A 23,058-nucleotide genomic window follows, 5' to 3' on the forward strand; every position below is an offset into this window, starting at 1 on the left:
TCAGTGGCATTTTTAATTGATCCCATTACAACCCATTAGATGGAATCAGTAATCTTAGAAACTGTGTCTCCACTGGGACTTGAGCAGAGATTAAGTATCTTTCCATTCATCTTTTGACCATAATTCACCTAACTGTTCTGACTACATGATTTCTGCGAGGCTCAGAAGACTTTAGTTGTCTCAGTAACTCTGTGGTCAAAGCAAACACTAATTGTTTCTAGACTTCTTTGGGAATTAAGTAGAGCTGGAGAAACAAGGTCAAGTTGGATGTAGCCTTGGGCAGCCTGATGCAGTGGGAGGTGTCCCTGCTCATGGCAGGGGGGTAGGAACTGGTTGGGCTTTAAGGTCCCTTCCAACACAAACTATTCTATGATTCTATGATTTTGTGAAACGGCAGTCTAAATCACCCTCTGAGACTGAGAAAATAAACAAAATAAACTTAATAAAATAAACTTAAATAAACAAAATCTAGAAGAAATTAAGCAGTCTGAATAAGAAATAATTGTCATTTCTAACTTAAGAATCTATTAATTCTTCGTGTTAATCTGAGAAGATGAGCAAATCAGGATTAGCAGATCCCAGTGTAATTCTTGTGAGTGCCAAATAATATATTTTAAATGCAAAGATGTTAAATACAGTTGGCAACGCTATCTTAATTTTATATTCCGGAATAATGATGAAGCATATATGAAACAGAATTACAGATATGAGTCCCTTTAAGAATGCAAACACCATCATGTGCTAATTCAGAACTAATTTCTGAAAAAAACGTAAGTAAGTATCCTCCTTAAGTTCATGTGAGATATTAAATGTCACCAAGATTGGGTTAGATTTATAAGGTTATGAAAGATAGCTACTAGGATTTTGCTAGAGGCATTTGGTTTAATTACACAATTAAGATTTTAATTGCTTTCATTATGAGAGCTTATTTCAATTCCAGTTTAACTGGTCATCTTTAGGAGTACTATTAGATTCTTATTAATTTTCACATTGATGCAAAGACTGTACCATTCTCCAATACAAAGAAAGTTGCTGAGAGCTATATGGATTAATTGTTAATATATTTGTAAAAACTACTAATAATTAAGCATTCTGATACCAGGTGAGAATCAAGTAATGCACCTGTAATATTTTTTAAAAAGACAAGAGAACGTAGCAATTTACAAGGCTATTGAACAAAATCTTGTTTATATATTCTGTATTTTAAACATGATTAGTATAACATATTAATTTTAATGAAGCTACGTCTGTATTTCTAAAAATAGTAATGTATTCTTAAAATTGCAAGTGGTTTATATTGAAAGATTAAATGTAAAGATTTTTAAAATAAATCTTAAATATATTTAAATTTACTTATAAATCCAAAGATTTAATTAAAAACTATGTTGTGTGAGTCTAGTTCTGTTTTTATTTTCCAGAGGATGTTAAAGTCTTGAATCAGGATAAAACTGTTGAAGCTGTCAAGAAGTTATTCTCACATAATTTCAAATTTATAAAGTAATATTACCTTAGAATGTTGATATTTAATTTTATGTTTTCAAATTTTGTGTCCCTATTAGTTTCCACCTGTGATTCCTTTATTAGAATTCCTTTAGATTCCTTTATTAGAGAAAAACAAAATCCCAGTCTAAGCATCATTGATTCAGAACTGAAACTTGTACTCAGGAAAGTCTCTTGTTGATATTTGTATTTAAAATCTTTTTATTTCAACTGCAAAATTCCAGACCATATAGATCGTCAGAAAAAGGGAGAAAAAAATATTATAATAACGAACTGTATGAAAAATAAGTCAATGCCTTTGCTGAAGTAAAGCAGTAGAGTTCCACTAAGATGGGTGGTGCCAGGCTGTTTACTGTCATTGAGTATCTGCCTCAGGTATATGAAGTTATACTTGGGACACTCTCCAGGTAGGAAGCTGTTAAACATTTAAGTCCCTGTTATATCTCGCTTTTCTTTATGAAAAGAGTGAGTTACTATAAACCCAGGGACCTGTTGCTCAGGCACAGAGATGAGGAAGCACAATTGGCTCCTGACATAAGTCAAGGTTAAAAAATACACTTTAGGTAACCTGATCTGGTGGGAGATGTACCTGCCTGTGGCAGGGGTGTTGGAACTTGATTATCTTTAAGGCCCCTTCTAACCCAAACTATTCCATGATTCTATGATTCTGTCATGTTTACATTAACTATAAGTTCATATTAAAGACTGAATGCTATGGCCATGTGTAGGCATTATCTGCTCGTCTTGCTAAGTTATAGGTGAACCTACAATGGTATAGGAGATATTAGTTGACCTATCAGTCTTTCTACAGAAGCAAAATTCCCTGCAGAGGAACATTTGCTTCAGGCTACGTGTGCAGGTAGCCTCCGTCTCTTCATGACAGTGGTTTAATGCTTAAACCCAGTTATGCTGAAGTTTTCTGTCTGTGTAATGAAAGCTCTACTAAGAAAACCATTTTTGCAGTTAGCTGCTAAAATGTCATGAGCATTACAAATAGATTAGAAGAGATATTTTTTTCAGTTAGAACAGCTGTTGTGTGGCAGGGATTTTCCTTATATGTGTGGCTCAGATTCTAATAGATGACTTACAGGCAAAAATTTCAAGCATAGCAGTATCCTGAGAAAGCCAGCATGTTAAACATGAACATATTAAGCATAGGTGTTATTTTCTAAAGCATTATGCACTGAGATAGCACTGCTTCTACTGAAATCAATAGAAGCTTTCATTGAAGTTCAGAGAACATACAATGACAGATTGAGTCCTCTGAAATATCTTATGTTTAGTTCTAGTGTCTCTCTTGCTTACGTCTAGATCTTGAAGGACTTTACAAGATTTTCAATTAGATCTGTTTTGTTTCAAAAAGATGTTTTTAATTGTACCTAGCTGTAAGTGTCACAGTTCTGTAACCTTTTAAATTGTGATAATTCCTTAAAAGAATGGACAAATGAGTGCCCTGTATTTTAAGCAAAGATGTCATTCATTAATTCATTAATTCATTCATTCATTCATTCACAAAAGTTAAAAAAGATATTTCACTGATCCTTTTGCACAGTTATCTGGAACAAGAATACACCTAAGCTTCAGAATTCTGTTCTGGATGAAATTTTTGAAAACTCATGCTTTTGATGAATGTTGGAATTCATTGTCATATAATTTTCTTATATGTTATGTGGATTCAGAGTGAGAATTATTTTAATGTACTTTATGAATGTCTTCTGAAAGTTTGCTTTAAAAAATGGTGATATATAATATAAAAAATTATATCCTAAAATAACTACTAAAATTTTAAGGTATCAGAAAGCCAAAATATGTGCAATTTTAATTCAAATATTTTGGAATTTTAAAGGGTTTAAAAAGCACTTCTGTTTGGACATCTAATTCCATGCAAAAAGTCTGTTGAAGAAGATTTTGCAGGCTGTCTTCAGAATTAAGGGGTTTAATTTTGTATGCCTCCTTAGTACATTCTCTGTATGTGGGCTGAGATATATTTCTCAATACAACCATAACAACTCTGGTTGCTCTTATCACCATCTCCACATCCTACTCAGAGGGGTTTTTATGCTGAAAGTGGAATTTTCATAAAAGCTCATTCTTGACCTAGCTGATCCCATATTAACGCTTTCACCAAACTCTATATTTTGGTAGATACATTGAATTCATTGAGAAGCCTTGCTCCTACCACTCCTGTATGATTTAATAGCTTGTAAAAAGCTGCTGTATAAAGTCTTAAAGCAAGAATCTGTGTTACAAACTGTCTGTTGTATAGGGTTTTTTTCCTTACCTTCAATCTATTTGAAATGCCATTGTGCATCATTTTAGTTCTAATGCATAGCACATTATTCAGGTCCTTCTCTGTTTCAGGCATGTAAGTTCCTCTGACAAGTCCTACAAACTTCATCCCAGTTTTTACAGATGTCCACACCGACAGACTGAAAAAAACAATAAATGAAATAAGGGGTGGTATTTGGTCTCAGAAATATGAAGAAACAAGTATCAGTGATATTTAGATGTACCAAGTTCTCCAAGCTTTATAATATTCATTAGTTGTAGTATCATACTGGGATTGAAATGCAAGGTTGTTTCAAAGAATCATAGAATCATTAAGGCTGGAAAGACCTCTAAGATCATCAAGTCTAGCCATGAGATGTAGATTGAAGTAAAAGACAAACTACTGACCAGCAGATGTGACCTTGTTAGAGGGCTGAAAGCTTGTCCTAGGGTAAATGCAACCTTTATTTCATTCTGAAGGCTGACATAGAAGAGGAGTTAAACACTCTCAGGAACTCTCTACCCTACCTAGCCCTATTACACCCCTCTGGGAATCTCAGCCCTCTACAATTTGTGCAGAGATGAGTTCAGCTTTCCATCAGCAATCTGCTGAGGAGGGGCAGAAAGTTCATTAGCAAGAAGGAAAAGCTGTCGCCTGCTTTTAATTTTCTTCTTCTACTTTTGGAGCAGAGAGGCTTGCTCGCTCTCACATGATCTGCTCTGGTGCAGGGGACCAGGGTGAAGGCTTGGACAAGACAGGCAAAGAGTACAGGGCTGCTCAAGACTGGTATGACCAGTATGTGAGATGATTGAGATGATACTAATTAGTGTGTAAAGGTAGCGTATGATACTGCCCAAGCTTTCCGTGCAGTGCTAGCATGATAGTGTCTTGCTGGCAAGAACAAGTCTGCCCCAGAAAGCAGTTGAAACATCCATTGGTTCTGCAGAACAGCTCAAATTAGTGATTGATGGGAATGGTTGGACTCGATGATCCTGTGGGTCTTTTTCAACCTGGTGATTCTATGATTCTATGAAATGGAAACTGCCATTTGCAGGGCAGGAGCTCCAGGATCCTGAGACAGTCTCTAAAATGAGGAGGATAGGTCAAAGCTGAATTATTTCTGGGAAAGCTGTATGTTCATGGGAGTGTATATGTGTAGTCACTGTAACTATTAAAACCTCTCAAGGACTTTGAGGAGTGATAGCAGTGTCAAAGATAGTTCAGTGCCATCATTCTGAACAGGAATAAGAGGTCATAGAGTTTCTTTCTATGAATGAATCAAAATCATTCTTTTTTTCCTTATTTGAATATAAGTTATTTGGACATAAGTTATCTTTATGTTGTACATAAATCCAAATAAGCCATATTATTTGGACATAAGTTATCCTTATATTGGATAGAAGTCCAAATAAGTCATATCATCAACTCAGTGAGCTTTTCATGAGTTAAAAGTACATGCATTGCAACAGTGAAACCTGAACAACTACACAGATAAGAGTTTTGTAATTGTCATTTCTTATGAACAATTGTTCTACAGATCATTTCACCTTTGCTTGGAAAACATTAAATAATTTATCTAGGATGCATACTACACTTTTCTTAGTTGTTGCAGTTCAGGCATGAGGCAAGGACACAGCTACTTTCTTAGTTCTTTGACTAAAGAATCTCATCAGGCTTGAACTCTCACAACGTACAGAATCACCCAAGGCAGAGCTGGAAACACTTCTACATCTTGTCTGGAGCATTGCAAGCCAGAGATGGTCACTATAACACATTTACTAATGTTTTAAATTTTCATGTTTACCATCTGTGTAAATTAACATGGCTATTAGGGCATAGCAGGATGATTGGAAAATATTTTAATGCATATCTTAAGTTTTTTAAACTTGTAGATTCTCATCTACCTCTGCTTACAATCCCCAAGTGTTTTGTGACAAGCTAGTAGATGGGCAGGGTTTAAAATTCATACAGCAAAACCCAAACTCATTCTTTTGTACAGAGAAGGCTATTAGTGTATCTTGCAATATAAACCTTATATATATATATTTGTAATTTTTTATCACAGAGAAATGCAGCATATTCTGTTTGTCTGTAGTATTTGTGAATGTTTTTCAAACCAGTTCCATTATTTGCAGATATTGAATATTTGTGAAATACTCCAGGCTAATTATTTGTGCATAGTTCATTTTAGTATTCATCATTTGTGGCTGAGCAATTAGATGCTTACCATTGGGGGAATCTAATTTAATAGGTTTTAAAATTTGTTTCACTGACTCAGAGCTCAGCTAGTATAACCTTTTTAATTGGAAAATAATGGAGATTAAGTTATGACTGGTGCTTAATGCCACCTTATAATTACTGATAAAATGTAGGGATATTTAAATGTCATTCTAATTGAATATCAATCACTGAAATCTTTTTAAATGCCAAGTAACATGATCTTTGAACACCAATGAGCAAAATAATTTATTCAGAAATAATATACATCTATGTCATTGTTGAGCTGATTATAATACTAACCTGTATGGATAAATTAATTTCATACCTAGTCCTTTCAAAATCCTATATAAAATGTCATATCTCTAATTCACAAATGCTTATTTTAGTATAACTCTAAATATTTTTATTAATAGTGGGAAGGGGAAACCTTTAGGTTTACTATATGCAGAACTATTAGATTATACGAAAAGTCTTATAAAAATAATTAAGAGGACAATTTTCAACTTAAGTAAGTTTATTAATTCTTTCAATCTCCTCTAGGACATTCTTGTGTTAAAACCACTTTGGGAACTGAAAGAAACTCTGCAGATACAACGAAGTGTTGCACTGCCATGTCACCCAAGTTTACAAATGAAAAAATATTGCAAAATAAAAAAGACTGTCTATAAAGTTTAAGCAAGATGGAGAGGTCAAGCAGACAGATAATTTTATCATAATTAGGTTGCAATCACTACACATTTAGGCACAGTTACCTGCATGTGCCAGAAATGATATCAGAAGTCATTAATTAAATAAGCAGTTTCCCAAAAGCTTTGAAATAGTCTTTATTTGGCTTTATTTGTTCTGAGTTGCATTGGTAAGGGATGGTTTCCAAGAAATATGGTGATTATTTGCTGGAAGAGTGACTCAAAATAGAGAAGACCTCCAGTTAAAGTCTAATTGACAGAGCTCATACTGAATTATATTCAGAAGTTACTGATAATTTTAAAATGCAATAATATAAAGCAACAGTGAGTTCGTCAGCTGAATGTCTTCCTACAAAAAAAAATCAACTATAAATTAATTTTTATATGATAAATGGTGATGATAATCATTCCTTCAAAATCATGCATTTTTTTTTCAGTCTAAAACATATATGTGCAGTTGGCAAGGGGATACCCTGTGTTTCACAGTCGACTTTGCTCTGGGATTTACCTGTTTTGACAGTAAAACAAAGGTAAGAGGAAACAGTAAATAAAGCGTAACTTATTTTTTAAAAAAAAGGAGTTTGTTTTACTATTATAGACATTATAATTGACCTTAATTTTTTACGTTGTTCAATAATGATAAGTTTTTATGTTGATGTCAAGCATTTCTTCCTCAAATGTACTATTTTTTTTATTTATACACTGCTACTGAAAGGCAGTCAATTTGGGACAAGAAAGGGACTATACTTGTGCCTTACCACGTAAAGATAAATTTTTGAAAAATATATAAAAGGAGTAATTTGTTTTTCAAATAATAAAGGCAAAGGAAAGTTACATTTAGCAGAGAACTTGGTTTCGTAGTTAGGAAATAATGTCAAGATGTTTAAAAGATCACCGGTCATGAAAATAAACGTCACCCGACTCTACTTGTTTTGGAGCTACGGATATAAAATAGGATTAATTATTCTTCTATCATAAAAAACTTAGGCTATGTCTAAAATAAACAGAACAAGGGCAAATACATTTTGAAGTCATCATCTGTAAGATTCAATTCACTTATCTTGGAAAACAGAGTGGAGAGATATATATATATATATAAAGTGCCTACAGGGTATGGTTTATGATACATGCCAGCCCCTAAGCTCTCTCTATAATTCTACAATTTTATATATAATTTAAAGTGATATTTTAATTTAAATTAGTCACAATAGATTTATATGATTGTTTGCCAGTAGAAGTAAATGTAAAAAAAATATATTTCTGCCTTAATAGAGATGTGCAGTGGTAGTCTTGTGAAATACAGTCTTCAACTCCAAAGTGAATGGATTTTTTAATATTTGTTAAAGAAATTCAGTCAGTCATTCTGAGTTAAAAGGAGACATACAGCATTTTGAAATAATGACACAGGATCTAATTTTTGCATGTTGGGGGGTTTTGAAGCCAAATGCATAAATCTTTATGCAGAGAAATAATGTCTAAGATCAGTGTTATTTGAACACTGAGACTGATTGCACTGCGTGCTGTACTATAAGGTGACATAAAATTCCAGGAAATGCATTTGCATGCCTTTCTCTGCCCTAGGTAATACTACATTCTGAAATTCTACTTTTTGCACAGTTGTACATATTGTGCACATAACCACAAATTAACTATAGGAAGTAATATCTTTAGTTTAGGCTATATAAAATGTTTCTTCTAAATGTGAAGATTGAGTGAGTGTACTCCCACCTTTAGATTTATAATCTTCTCAATTGATACTGCTTTTACAAGATCAGAAAATGAGCTATAATTAAAATCCTGTTCCTACTGTGTTCAGTACAATAAATACCTATAAATTTAGGTATAAGTACCTATAGATATAGGGATAGGACTTCGATCTCCAGTGTGTACCTTCAGTACTGATGATGAGAAGGATTTAGATCAACCTTTGTTGCTTATCTAAGTATAAACAGAGAGCAATGTGAGATAGATTGATTGTGTTGTTTAGCTGTAAAAATTCTGGAGAACTCAAGACATTTATTGTTCATCTCTGTGAGAGATGGTGATGTCTTCTACATTCTCAAGCCTGAGAAGTAATGAGGGGCTTCCACAGTTCATCTTGCTTCTCCTACTTGTTAGCTGAAGTTTTCTCTGTTGCCCGACACTCAGATTTTTCAGAATATTTCCTACCAAAACAGAATAGATTGTTGATGTGGTCAAGCAATTAACAGTTCATTAAGGACAGAGCAATTTTGCTGAAAAGCTTATTTTTCTAAAGGTGTTCACATAGGCTTATTAAAATGAAGGCCATTGCCCTGCCTGCCCTATGACTCTAAGCCTGGATCTCAAATTTTGGGTAGCTGGCTCAAGTATTCATTAAAAAATGTTCTTTATTACAGTCTGTAAAATAATGTAAGAAGAGTTTTCTTATTACCACCAAAATAAAAAGGGCAAGGACTTTTGCTTAGGACTTTTAAGTGTCTTTTTAGAAAGATCTTCTCTGAAACAGTGTTGGAGGAGCATTCTTAAACTTATTTGAAAGAATTACTTCATTTCATACATGTTCTGTTCCAGGGCCATCATCGGCTTAACTCATTCAGTTTTTACCATTTTTAGCCCATCACAGACATATTTTTGTGGCCTGCAGCTGGTTTTGCTTCTAATCGTAGAAGGGTTTTTAGCTAGTTGGCTTTCTTGGTTCATCTCCCCTGTCTTGTGCCTCCAGCCGCTCATCCAAGGCAAAGGGATCCCAAAGTACACATTTTCTTCCACCTTCCAGAGCGATTGACTTCTTTTCTTTTCCACTCAGTGTTAGTTGTTGAGAGAGATGATGGCTCCAGCAATGCCTGTTATTGCTAAATTGTTCCTAAGTTCTTGTTTCATTCCCACCCAAGCAGTTATTTTATGTAGGGATCATTCATCTATCCTATTTAGATCCAAACTCATTGAAGTTTTGAATATTTTTCAGGTGGTCTGATTAGGCCCTCTGGACACAATAAAAATCTATTCACGAATGTAAAGTTCAAGAACCATCACAATGCTGTAGTATAGTTGAGATTTCCCTCATGGGTTATATTTGTTCAAATCAACAATGTTTATGTCTGCAGGGAACCAGGAGATGGAATCAGGCTTTTCGTGCCTTGTGTAAACACTTACTTATTTATAGGTCATTCACTTCCAAGCTATGAGGAGAGTAGTGAAGACCACTGGTAGCACTGGTCTACATGAAAACAATATTTTATGGTGTCTTGGAAAATGGAACATAGCAAAAGTTTTCCTGTGTGTGCTTTTGAAAAAGCCTTCAAAGTATTTAAATTATGTTTTCACAGCAGTGTCCAGGGACTGTGTCACGTTTCAACACGTGCACAGAATTTTTGTTAAGATTATAAATATTGAGGAAACATCAGTAGGAAGCCGGGATGCAAGTTGTTACTTTGTGGTATTTTAAACTTGTAAATTTTCAGGCCGTCAATAGAAAACATTAAAATAAATACATAAAATTACATCGGTTTCAAAAATAAGTTTATGATATTTCTTTTCAGAAATGATCTCCATAACTATTAAAACATACCTGTCAGTCTATGATTTACCAACAGCAGTAGAATGCTTGTAGGACATACCTGTAGACCAAGAAGCCTAGAATTCTTATATATATTACAAATATATAATAAAAAGCCTAATTTTTGTGGTTCGTGAGACTGCTTTTGATAATAAGATTTATTGCATTTCTATAGCTTAGTTTATCAGAGGATTTCAAACCATGTTACACACATCAGTAAATTCAGCTCCACAACATCTGTGTAAGACATTATCTGCATTACACAGATGAGCCAGCTGAAATACGAAAGATCAAGACATGGTATGGAATTATCTTCATGGTGAAACTAATACAAATACCCTCATGGATCTTTCTAGATTTAAGCTTTTGCCATGGATTTTGATATTACGTGGGCAACTGAAATATTTACATTTTATAAAATTTCTAAATAACAATTTAATTGGTGAATATTAATTCCCATATTTTTTGCTTTCACATATTATACAGAGCTGTTAATTTTATTTGCTCTGCAACCAACCTGTTATCACATGCTGTGGTTACTGCCCTAGTCCTTTATCTTAATATATAAATATCACTAAATCTTGTCCCTAAATATCACATATAAACATATTTTAAATACCTTCAGGGATGGTGACTCAACCACTTCCCTGGGCAGCCTGTTCCAATGTTTGACAACCCTTTCAGTGAAGAAATTTTTCCTGATACCCAGTTTAAGCCTCCCATGATGCAGCTTGAGGCCATTTCCTCTCATCCTATCACTTGACACACAGTAGAAGAGACAAAGACCCACCTCACCACAACCTCCTTTCAGGTATTTGTAGAGGATAATAAGATCTAGTCCAGCCTCCTTTTCTCCAGGCTAAACAACCTCAGTTCCCTGAACCGCTCCTCATAAGACTTGTGCTCTAGACCCTTTACCACCTTTGAGTTGCTTTTCTTCGTACACACTCAAGCATCTCAATGTGTTTTCTTGTAGTGAGGCGCCCAAAGCTGAACACATTTTTCAAGCTGCAGCTTCACCAGTGCTGAGTGCAGGGGACTGATCACTTCCCTACTCCTGGCCACACTGTTATTGATACAAGCCAGGATGCTCTGGGCCACCTTGCCCACCTGGGCACACAGTTGGCTCATATTCATCTGGCTGTTGACCAACACCCTCAGGCTTTTTTCTTCTGGGCAGCTTTCCAGCCACTCTTTCCCAAGCCTGGAGCACTGCAAGGGGTTGTTGTGACTGAAGTGCAGGACCCAGCACTTTGACTTGTTAAACTTCACACAATTGGCCTTGACCCATCAATCCAGCTTGTCCAGGTCCCTCTGTAGAGTCCTCCTTCCCTCCAGCAGATCAACGCTACCACTCAGCTTAGTATCATCTGCAAACTTACTCAGAGTGCACTCAATCCCCCCTATCCGGATCATTGATAAAGATATTAAACAGAACCAACCCCAGCACTAAGCCCCGGGGAAATCCACTTGTGACCACTTGCCAGCTGGATTTAAAGCCTCCCACCACAACTCTTTGGGTCCAGCCTTCCAAGCCACGAGCAGCCAGTTTCTCCAGGAGAATACTGTGGGAAATGGTGTCAAGAGCTTAACAGAAGTCCAGGTAGACAACATCCACAGCCTTTCCCTCATCCACTAAGCAGGTCTTCTTGTCATAGAGATCAGATTAACCAACCAGGACTTCCTTCCCCAAACCCGTGCTAACTTGGCTTGATCACCTGATTATCCTTTATGTGCCACTTGATGGTACTGAATATGACCTGTTCTGCAACCTTCCCCAGCACCAGGGTCAGACTGACAGGCCTACAGTTCTCCAGATCCTCCTTCTAACTCTTCTTGTAGATGTGTGTCACATTTGCTAATCTCCAGTCAACAGGGACCTTCCGAGTTAACCAGAACTGCTGATAAATGGTAGAAGTTCTAAGTTAGAATGTGTAACACAGCCCTCAATTGAATTTCTTTCTCTTTAGAATGTGCTGTGGAGGTTTAAGTTCTCTCAGCTCAAAGGCTCTTCAGATGACGGGAAAACAAGAGTAAAGCTGCTGTTTCAGAATCTAGACACCAAACAAATTGAGACAAAGGTAAGCAACATCTACTTTCTCAGTTTAGTAAAAAATGAAATTGAATTGGTATCAAGACATCAAAAATTCTGTTTACAAATGTACGATGCATACAATGAATTCCACATCAATGTTTTGGGGTTTTATTGTATTTTCTAGAAGCTCCACAACAAATGGAAGTAATGTAATATCTATAGATTTATTACACTGTTTTGTATAAGCTTGTTACTCAGTTATGTTCTGATGGTGTTTTATGCTTTCAAAAACATGATTTCTGTGAAATTTTGTAAACCTCTAATAGATACAGTATCTAAAAATTGTTTTTAAAAAGTATAAAGTAAAACCAGAACTATTTAAATGCTAAATACATTTTAAACACTATATAATGGATTTAAAATTTTAAGCAAGTGTATGCTTAATGTTTACCAATAAAATCAATGATTTATTGTTTGATAAAATAAATATGCTTGCAAGGGGCCAAGCAATCTCTGAAACATAATGGCTTTACTTGGTGCTTTGCAGGATCTGGAATTAAGCTGTGGAGACATCCTGTAATTATTAGAGATAAGATCACAGAATCATAGAATAGTTTGGGTTGGAAGGGATCTTAAAGATCATTTAGTGGATAAGAAACTGGTTGGAGGGTTGCATTCAGAGAGTAGTGGTCAAAGGCTCAAAGTCCAGATGGAGATCTGTGACTAGTGGTGTCCCTCAGGAGTCAGTACTGGGACCGGTGCTGTTTAATATCTTCATCAATGATATTGACAGTGAGATTGAGTGCAGCCTCAGCAAGTTTGTAGATGACACCAAGCTGAGTGGTGTAGTTGCCATATCGGAAGGGCGGGATGCACCCAGAGGGACCAGGACAGGCTGGAGAAGTGGCGCTGTGAAAACCTCATGATGTTCAACAAGGCCAATTGCAAGGTCCTGCACCTGGCTCGGGGCAATCCCTGATTTCAGTACAAAATGGGGGATGATGTGATTGAGAGCTGCCCTGTAGAGAAGGACCTGAGGGTTCTGGTACATGAGAAGCTCGACATGAGCCAGCAACATGCACTTGCAGCCCAGAAGGCCAACTGTGTCCTGGGCTGCATCAAAAGCAACGTGGCCAGCAGGGTGAGGGAAGTGATTCTGCCCCTCTGTTCCTCTCTTGTGAGACCTCATCTGGAGTATTGTGTCCAGTTCTGGAATCCTCGATGTAAGAAGGATGGGAAACTGTTGGAACTTGTCCAGAGGAGGCTGCAAAGATGAACTGAAGGCTGGAGCACCTTCCCTATGAGGACAGGCTGAGAGAGATGGGCTTGTTCAGCCTGGAGAAGAGAAGGCTCCGAGAAGATCTTATAGTGACCTTCCAGTACCTGAAAGGAGCCTACGAGAAAGCTGGAGAAGGACTATTTATAAAGGCTTGTGGTGACAAGATGAAGGGGAACAGGTATAAACTGGAGAGGGGCAGATTTAGACTAGATATTAGGAAGAATTTCTTCACCATGGTGAGACACTGAAACAGGTTTCCAAGGGAAGCTGTGGCTGCCCCATCCCTGGAGGTGTTCAAGGCCAGGTTGGATGGACCTTGGGCAGCCTGATCCAGTAGGAGGTGTCCCTAACCAGGGCAGGGGGGTTGGAACTAGATGATCTTTAAGGTCCCTTCCAACCCAAACTATTCTATGATTCTATGATGCTATGACTCTATGATTCTGTGATTCTATGATTCTATGATTTCACATTAAATGGAACTGGGATACAGCTGTGCAGCCTCTCCACTTCAGATAAGTGGTGTATATATTATGTGTATATATTCAGGTGTATTCCCAACACCTTAAAGGTATTATTTTTTAGTCTTTAGAATTATAGACTAGTTGGGAAATGACCAACGCTAATAACCATCATATAGTACTTTGTCTACCTCAGCTTATTGTACTCAAAGAGAATTCATTGAGCCAGATGGTGCTGCATGGTGAAATGTAGCCAATAATGAGAAAGAGAAAATGTCATCAAATAATAGAAGTTTCATTTTTCCTGAGAAAATGAGGCACTACATGTGAAATAAATCTTGATACAGATGACTTACGTTCACTTGGCAGTAAACAATAGAATTAAGGTTGCAAAAGAATTTTCCAGATTACGTCTAATTTTATATGCTTATCAATTGTTGGGCAAAAAAAGTATCACATTTGGGGAGTCTATTTTTGCATTTGATTACTAGCTAGAGATGTTGTTTTTTCTCCTTCAATAAAATTTGAGCCAGATGCTTCTTACTGTGTGCTCCAGTTTTAGGTGAAGAACAATACATTTTTCCATTTAAAAGTTTTTTATTCAAAGGAGTTAATAAATCCTAGATTCCTATCAGTTGTTTCTCCTTCAGGTCCTTCATATTCTCTACCAATTCCCCTAATAGTTTCCCACTACAATACTTCCCTGAACTTACCCTGCCTTTGTATATCAGTAATAACTCCACTTTGACTCCTGGAAAAATTAGTTTCAAGTCCCAGTACATTTTTATCCAGCTTGAAATAATGGAGAAAAAGCTATTGCAGATAGTTTGCAGGTATGGGTGTACTAGCTGGTTGGATAACCCATTTAGAATGGGTGGCCAAAGGACATCTGCTAATCACTAATTTTTTTTAGAAGGGAAACTTAAAAATTACAAAATTACAATGTAGCATGGTAATGGATCTATATGAGTAAGTAGCTCTGCTACTATGTTGAGCCAGGGTGGAGGGAGTAATGGGTTATGAAATAATCCTGGATTGTGTCATTGATATGGAGTTTATACAGGCTGTGGTCAACTTTTCCTTGGATCAGCAATTTGGAATTCTTTGGGTTGGAGGTGGCTTTTCACATCCCTTTGGTTGGAAGCTCTTAAACCTGTGTGCTCTTCAACTAGATGGAGCATATTGACTACACACGCTTCTTATGCATAAGTTCATATGCGAAAAAATACTTCCTTTTGTCTTAACATTTACAACTAAAAAAAATACATGAAATAAGAAGATGAAAAAAAATCTTTCAATAACTTAGTAGGAGAAAGATGAAAAAATCAAAGCAAGAAATAATTCGTAGTTTACAGTGGAAACTGAGCAAATAGTGAATAAGAAGGATCAGTTACATGCTTCTTTGTTTGCTGCAGTTATCAAAAAAGAAAGAAATAACATTCCAATTACAAGTAAGATTAAGGGGTTATAAACATAAAGAAGAACAGGGAAGGTTGATAGTTGGAATACTTTTAGATATTAGTTCTTGCAGTACTGAGAAGATAGTGTAATTTATGTTTGAGATGTGCAGGTGGAGAGAAAACAGAAGATTTATTTGGCCTTTTTATTATTTTTTTAAGCAATAGAGTCAAGGGGGACAGATAGTTGCTTACAGACCAGTTGGCCTAAATTTGATATTAGTAAAATAGCAAGATTATTAAATAAATATCAAGTTTATTAAATAAATAATTTGTAAATATAGAGGGAATAATAAAGTATATAGGAAATTATCACAGTGGGTTTTTGAGAAAAGACTATAGCAAAATTGCCTCACTTCCATCATATGATAAGCAAACTACTCTGGAGGAAACCAAGACAGTTTCATAGAATAGAATCACAGAATCATAGAATAATTTGAGTTGAAAGGGACGTTAAAGGTCACCTAATTCCAACCCCCCTGCCATGGGCAGGGACACCTCCCACTGGATCAGGCTGCCCAAGCCCCATCCAACCTGGCCTTGAACACCTCCAGGGATGGGGCAGCCACAGCTTCCCTGGAAAACCTGGGCCAGGGCCTCACCACCCTCATTGTGAAGGAATTTCTCATTATGTCCAGTCTAAATCTTCCCCTCTCCAGTTTATACCCATTGCCCCTGGTCCTATCACTACAAGCCATTGTAAACAATCCCTCCTCAGCTTTCTTGTAGCTGGATCTGTCATCTGATCTTTCTTTTCTTTATAAGGCTTAAGCATAGTCCCACATGACAGTCTCATAAATAAGTTTGGTAAACAAAACCTAATTTAAACATAGAATCATAGAATAACCAGGTTGGAAGAGACCCACCGGCTCATCGAGTCCAACCATTCCTATCAAACACTAAACCATGCCCCTTAAGCTACTAAAAAAATGCTGAGAGTGATTGAAAAAGAAATTCTAAAAGTAGATTCTATTATTTACTTGCAAAATGGTGAACATAACACAAGTAAATTTGCCTGGCCCAGATTCTTTAATTTCCTACCTGTTAAATTCTTCATATAGTATAAATTTTCCAGGTAAATTTTCCAATGAACAAATGTGAGCAGATTCACAGGAGTAGTAAAAAGGAACACCCCTGATGCAAAACTCACCTTCCTGCTAAATTTCTGAGACTTGAGAATAAATAATCCATTTTGGCTAAAACTTTATTTTGTTAAGCAATCTGTTGCAAAAACTGGAATGGTGAATATCAGCCAAAACATTTTGGTTTTGGCCAAGTCTTATATAGCTTACATACCTGAAAACAGGATCCAGGATTGAGAAATTGCAAATAATCATGGAATCATAGAATAATGGAATCATAGAAGAATAGAATCATAGGATGGTTTGGGTTGGCTGCCCCATCCCTGGAGGTGTTCAAGGCCAGGTTGGATGGGCCTTGGGCAGCCTGATCTAAGGGTAGGTTTCCCTGCCCGTTGTAGGGAAGCTGAAATTAGATGATCTTTAACATCCCTTTCAACCCAAATTATTCTATGATTCTGTGGAAGGATCCTTAATGATTATCCAGTTCCAATCTACACGACATGAACCCTAAATTTTCAACGTTCTTTTAAAAGAAATAAAAATTAAGATTAATACTCCCTGGACTGTATGATGATTTGTATCCCTTAGCTAAAATGCAGCTACCTGGAGGATAAAACTTATTTCTAAGAATATTTTAACTGAGCATTTTCTTTTTTTTTTCTTTGTGTTGTTCTTTTTCTACTCTGTGGGAAAGAGAAGGTGGAATTATAACAATTAATTCACCCTAAGAACAGAAAGAGAGTTTATTTGTCTTTCTTCACTACGTTTCCTCTTTTACTAACTTGATCTCAAATATTTCATTGAAGAAAGAAAGAAAGAAAGAAAGAAAAGAAATCATAGTGTCTCTAGACTATAGTGAGCCATGTTGAAGCTTTAACTAAATGTTTCTGGTCTCACATACTTCTTGTCTGTCACTTACATAACTTAAGACCCCTGCATATTTATATGAGTGCATTGAGTATACTTCCTCCACTTGCTTCAAGCCTCAGCTCTTCTGTAATTTCACAGCGGTATAGTAGGATAATGTGATCTGATTTTGCAATTAGACTCTGCAGCAGTATTGCAGCAAATCCTATTCTCTTTAAAACAGAAGAACTTCAGGAGTGTGATCAAGGACAGGTCAGCAGCTGGGTTTCTTTCTTTTGATTTACTGTATTCCTCTGAGAGGAGATGTATTCTACATTATTACTGTTCAGAGATATGGCAAATTAAGGAGAGTGCAAGCAAAGCTCTCTCTTTACAGCAACATTAATCTTTAGCATCAATAAACCATAAGCTGGCACTCAAGCCTTTCTGTGTTTTTATTAACAAGGGTCTTTTATTGCTGAAGTCTAGCAGTTTGCTATTGAACATCTTGACAGCTTGAAAAACATTTGCAAGATGGTTGTAGGTAAGAGTTAAGATTTTGCCTGTGTGACAGTACTGGACACTCTGATTGCTGTTGGAAATTTATTTTAATGTTTGCTGGAATGGGTGAAGTTAGTTGGCTGCTCCTAGACAAGCATCTCCAGAAAAACTTTCCAGATGGGTTTCTTGTGCATTAGCAAAGTTTGCATCTGCCAATGCAACATTTAAAAGTGTTCCAGATTTAGCAATAGACAGTGGCATTTGGAATCACTCAAGCTGAAAGCGAAAAGCCATCTGACTCTTCCAGGTCCCTGTAGAACGCTGTTGAAAGACTTAAGTGCAATTGATAGATAGAGTTGCAATTCTTCTGGCAGTGAATGTTGGCATCATGGATCTGGTTCTTATGCTTGCAGGGTTAAAGCACCACTTTAGCTCATCCTTCTGCTCTCTGTGCAAATGACAGTCACAAAGAGGAGAAGAAACAAAAGTTTGTATCTGAAGAAGCTTTCATACCGTCGCTGATAACTTATCTTTGTGCGTTTATAACAGCCTTGACAAGCTGTGCAACACTAATGCATTTGTTCTTTTCAGCCAAGCCCTGGCATACTTGCTGAGATACAGAACTGAATTTAAAATTTCCTCTCCCATTTTGACTTTGATGTGGACTGGAGCTAAAACCTGAGATGTCTTTATCTGTTCTTTTTTTTTATGGAACATATAGAATCATAGAATCATAGAACATATGGAACATATGGTTATCATTTCTATCTGAAATAATAAGCTGACAAATACAGTAGCAATAGTTGTGCTCTTGCCAAAACTTAATAGCCACTGAGGCTTACCAACGTCCTTAAAGAAGTCGTGACATGCACGGGGCACAATAACATTGTCAGAGTCTCTATTATCAGCCTTTTATGTGATACAGGCTCATGTCTTGTTCAAATAGCGATTCACCAGCTCTCAGAAGTAATCAATAAAATTAAGTGTGTGTGTGGTAATAATGCAACAGCTTGTTGCAAACTCTTTATGATATGTAATAAATCCAGCTCTCATAGGTGGGTGGATGAAACAAGAACATATATTTTTCTTACTTGGCTGCTCACGTACAGTGATTGAGGTCAGTGCAGTGTATGCATTTTTTTATATTCTAAGTACCAGCAGGCAGTTTTGCAGTCTTGTTCTCCCACTACCTTAATCCAATATTTTATGTTCTTCTCTTGCTGTCTTCTTTCTAGTGCCTTTGTTGTATTAATCCACTTATTAGGATAAGTATATATAGCAAACTTAAATAGATCTGATGATTGAAATATTAGACATGCATAAATTTTTTAAATATACAAAAAAAACCCCTGACAATCTTAATTAAAGAAAAAAGCAGCAAAAACAGATCAGGCAAGCAAGCAGAATTGTGGTGTCAGGTGATATAGGACAAATAAAATGATCCATTAGTCATCTGCAAGGCTGGGTAAGGAGAGAACTATGACTTAAAAAAATATATAAATTATCAGAACAATGCATTTGTTTGAAAGAAGTGTCATTGGTGGTACTTTCTACAAAAAATTCACATTATATTCTACACCTGAAGAGGCCTCTAAAATTATACTCAAGATAGTCTTGTGTGGAAAGACATTGTCTCTGTGTTCTCTGACTATGTAATACCTGCTTTTCCCCTAGGCTGCCTTTTACCAAATCCATATTTCTAAATAAACCTCCCGTCCTTTTCCCCTTTCCCCATTATAATCTGCATGCAAACTGTACCCACCACCAGACCACGCATTCTCTGAGCAACCTTTATCCTGAGCCTGCGGAAATTTGTACCCCAACTTCTGCTTTAGATATACGTGACTATTCCTCAACATCTGCACCCGACTAGCCAGCTTTAGGATGGTGAAGGAGCCTGTGTAGACATCAAACATCCTTCAAACGCAAAGGACCACTGCTTCACCCCTATTTGTGGTCTCCTGGGTCAAATACTACTGAGATCAGCTGAATTCCTGGGAGCTTCTGGTGCATGAGGCTTCAGGTGAACCACACCCTCTGGCACCAGCATACCTGACCACATCTAACTGAGGTCTGTAAGAGGTCGCTTGCTCTTATATGATGCCAGGTGATCGCTCTCCTCACAGATAACCTAACACAAAATAGCGAAGATGTGAGAGAGCGTGAGGGAAGCAAGCCAGCTGGTCCCCAGGAGGGACTGATCCATAGCTTGAACCCTGTTTGATCCATATTCTGAACCCTCATAGAAACAAAGAGGATTCTGCAGAAGGGGCATTGGGAAGGACTAACTCCCAGTGATAAGACACCCCTATCTCTGCTTTTTTCTTATCCCAAAACTCTTCACGTAACATTGATAAAGCAGCCTGAAATCCTGCCTAATAGCTGTGTTAGGCTACCTCTGACGACTTATTTTGAGAAACATGTACATTAGAAGTGCATAGAGCCAGAGCAGAGAAATGCAAAGCTTCACAAAGAGCTCTCTTCTCTTAGTCTGTTTGGCTGTCTGGGTGTTGAATCAGCCAGAATCTGAGGTGAAATTGTTGGATGATTTCAGTTGCATTTGGAGCAAATCTAAGATTAATGTGAACTAATTCATGTTTTAGAATTTACTGGTTTGAAACCTTGTAGTCCAGGAGAAATAAACTTCTGACTTGAGCCAAGAACTGATAAGCTGAGGACTGAATTGCATGATATTGAGTTGTATTTCGTTAATTAACAAGCACTTCATTTTTGTTTTATAAAACTTAGACAGTGAGAATTAAATAATATCACTATTATTTTCTGAAAATGTTTATGTTATGTTGATATTTACAGTAGGCACCTACTGTAAAAAAATACATTTTAAAGTAATTTATTTCCATACTTGCTCCATAACTATAATCAAAATAGGAAAATCTGGAGGCTTATGCTCCCCTGAATCAGAATAAAGGTTACATAGGCTTAAATTCCACAAAATATTTGAACCAATGTTCACTATTCATTTTTCTTTCACAATGAGATATAATTTTGAGTTTGAGGCCCAAAAGATTACTTCACAAATCAAATAACAATTATTACCAGTTAGCTAAGTGCTTGGTTTGATACAAGTTCTCTAGAGATTTTTGTTGGTTTTGGATAATTATTTCTTAATTTGTTGACCAGCAAATATGGACAAGCAGAATTTTGAGAGACTTTTGCCTCTTCCCTCAATGCTACCTTATTTTCTCCTTATTTTACTAGGTATGAGTAATAAATAGCACATTCCGCTTATCAGTTATATTAGTTTATGTCTATAATTTTTAAATTAGTGGTTTTTGTTTGTTCTTTTATAATTTTGGAAGTGTCAGTTTGTAATTTGCGTTAGATATATGATAATAATGTGTTTTAAATTGCTTATTATTTCAGCTGTTTGCATTAAAAATGGCTATGTGTTGCTTCTGAATTCAGGTATTTTTTCATGGAAAGTTGTAATAAAACCAGTCAGTAATTTCAAAGAATATTTTTTGAGGGGAAGTGAGAGTAGTTTTATTTATGTTAATACATTCTCAAAGCTGTTGAATTGAGAAATTCTTATGTTTCCAGGTTTGCGGAGGAGTTAAGCCTAGTTTATCTGATGATGATACCCAAGACAAATTATTATATGCATCTGAAAATCTCTGCTAGCATATTCTTTGCAAGGCCTAAGTGCTGAAAGCATTATCCTCTTAGGTTTCTCCATGCAAACATCCTAAGGAGGTCAGCTTACCAATAAAAGCTCCTCTTTTCCATGGCTGCTGTGTCTGAGAAGGTCTTTCCCTGTAGTTTTGGGGATGTTTCATAGAGGATGAAGGCATTCATAAGGTTTGTTAAACCCCAGGAAGAGCATAACTTGGGAGCTTGTTGAATATCACATTATTACTCTTATTGTACAGTAATATTGCTTATTGTCACCCTGTGCTGGAGAGAGTAGGCAGTAACAGAAAATTACATTTGTCTGGGAATAATACATTTGCTTAATGGGAAATAAAATCCCTGAGCCAATAAACTACGTGTGCCTGAGGATGTAAAGAAAATGTACAGTTTTTTAAAAAGAATCAGTAGAATCTCATCATCACAAGGAAGAGCCCTCAAATATTGTCAGAGTGTAACAGTTTCTTTCTGCTGCTCCTTGTTTCTCTTCTCCTTTGTGGTTCCTTGCTTCTTACTACTTTCCTTAGCTCCGGTGTGGCTTCTCCAGAGGTTTAAGTCCTTTCAGGGGTGTTACCTGCTCTGCTGGGGAGCATCAGCACTGGCCTTGTTGCCTGCTTTGGGCATTTAATGCCCTTTCTCAAATCCACTTTCCCAGAGTTGCCACTACCTTGGCTGTGGGGGCTCAGTCGCATCCTGCTGTTGGAGTCAGGTGGAACCAGCTGTGTCCAGCACAGGGCAGCCCCAGCCCCTTCTCACCCTGCAGCTCCTCCCTCTACCAAAAATTTCCCAGTTGTGCCTGATATAGAATCACAAAAGCATGCCCTACAACTACTAGCAAACAATTCAAGACATTTGTTAGTAGTAAACCCACTTCTGCCCAGTAAATGCATGGTTTTGATAGCAAAATAGTGTGATGGTGAACTCTTCTGCAAATGTAACTTTGAATTCCAACTATTCGGTTTGATGCAATTTTGTTGAGAAGATACTATAAGATGCTGTGATAGGAAAAGCTGAAAACCAGAGTGTACAGAACACGAGCATACAGAATGTGTCTCAATAAACTACTGTGTAGTCAACATGTTTTAGAAAACAAATGTCTTCTCCCCCATAGAAAACCCATCCCAAGTGTCCCCACAATATATTTCCCAGCTGCAGACTTTACAAATAATATTATCATGTAAATTGAACATGGGTTTTGTATTATATTTGTTGTCATTGTGTCAGAGTATCACTCCATTTCTCTGTGGACATTAAGAAAAAGAAATATAACCTGTGCACGGAAGATGAATTGTGTTATAAAAAGGGAATCTGAGAATTGGTTAGGATTAACTCTGTCTTTCTTTGTGAATTAAGGCATATGAATTTCATACCCAGACATATATCTATATGTAGGCTATGGTGTGTTTACGTTAGCTTCCACCCTGCCTCTAGCTTCGCAGTCTGATGGTTTGATTCTCCTTCAAAGTCAGTCAATGTATGTGTCCTCCTCTCCCTCCCCAGCTGTGACTTGATGCTGCGTCATGCCCAGACGTCCCTAAC

General features: G+C 36.7%; 1 protein-coding gene across 2 annotated transcripts in view; it reads left to right on the top strand.

Annotated features, from left to right (window-relative positions):
* SNTG2 (syntrophin gamma 2) overlaps positions 1–23,058 on the top strand; it is a 269,256-nt gene that overhangs the window by 245,719 nt on the left and 479 nt on the right. Inside the window, exons 15-16 of one of the 2 annotated variants that reach the window (XM_069851590.1) lie at positions 7,113–7,205; positions 12,184–12,294. In XM_069851590.1, the coding sequence (XP_069707691.1) occupies positions 7,113–7,205; positions 12,184–12,294 (204 nt within the window). Of the gene's footprint in view, positions 1–7,112; positions 7,206–12,183; positions 12,433–23,058 lie in introns of those variants that run through there. The other variant, XM_069851589.1, reaches the window with a different exon arrangement.

This window comes from Phaenicophaeus curvirostris, chromosome 2 (assembly GCF_032191515.1).
Source record: "Phaenicophaeus curvirostris isolate KB17595 chromosome 2, BPBGC_Pcur_1.0, whole genome shotgun sequence".
NCBI classification, from domain to species: Eukaryota; Metazoa; Chordata; class Aves; order Cuculiformes; family Cuculidae; genus Phaenicophaeus; species Phaenicophaeus curvirostris.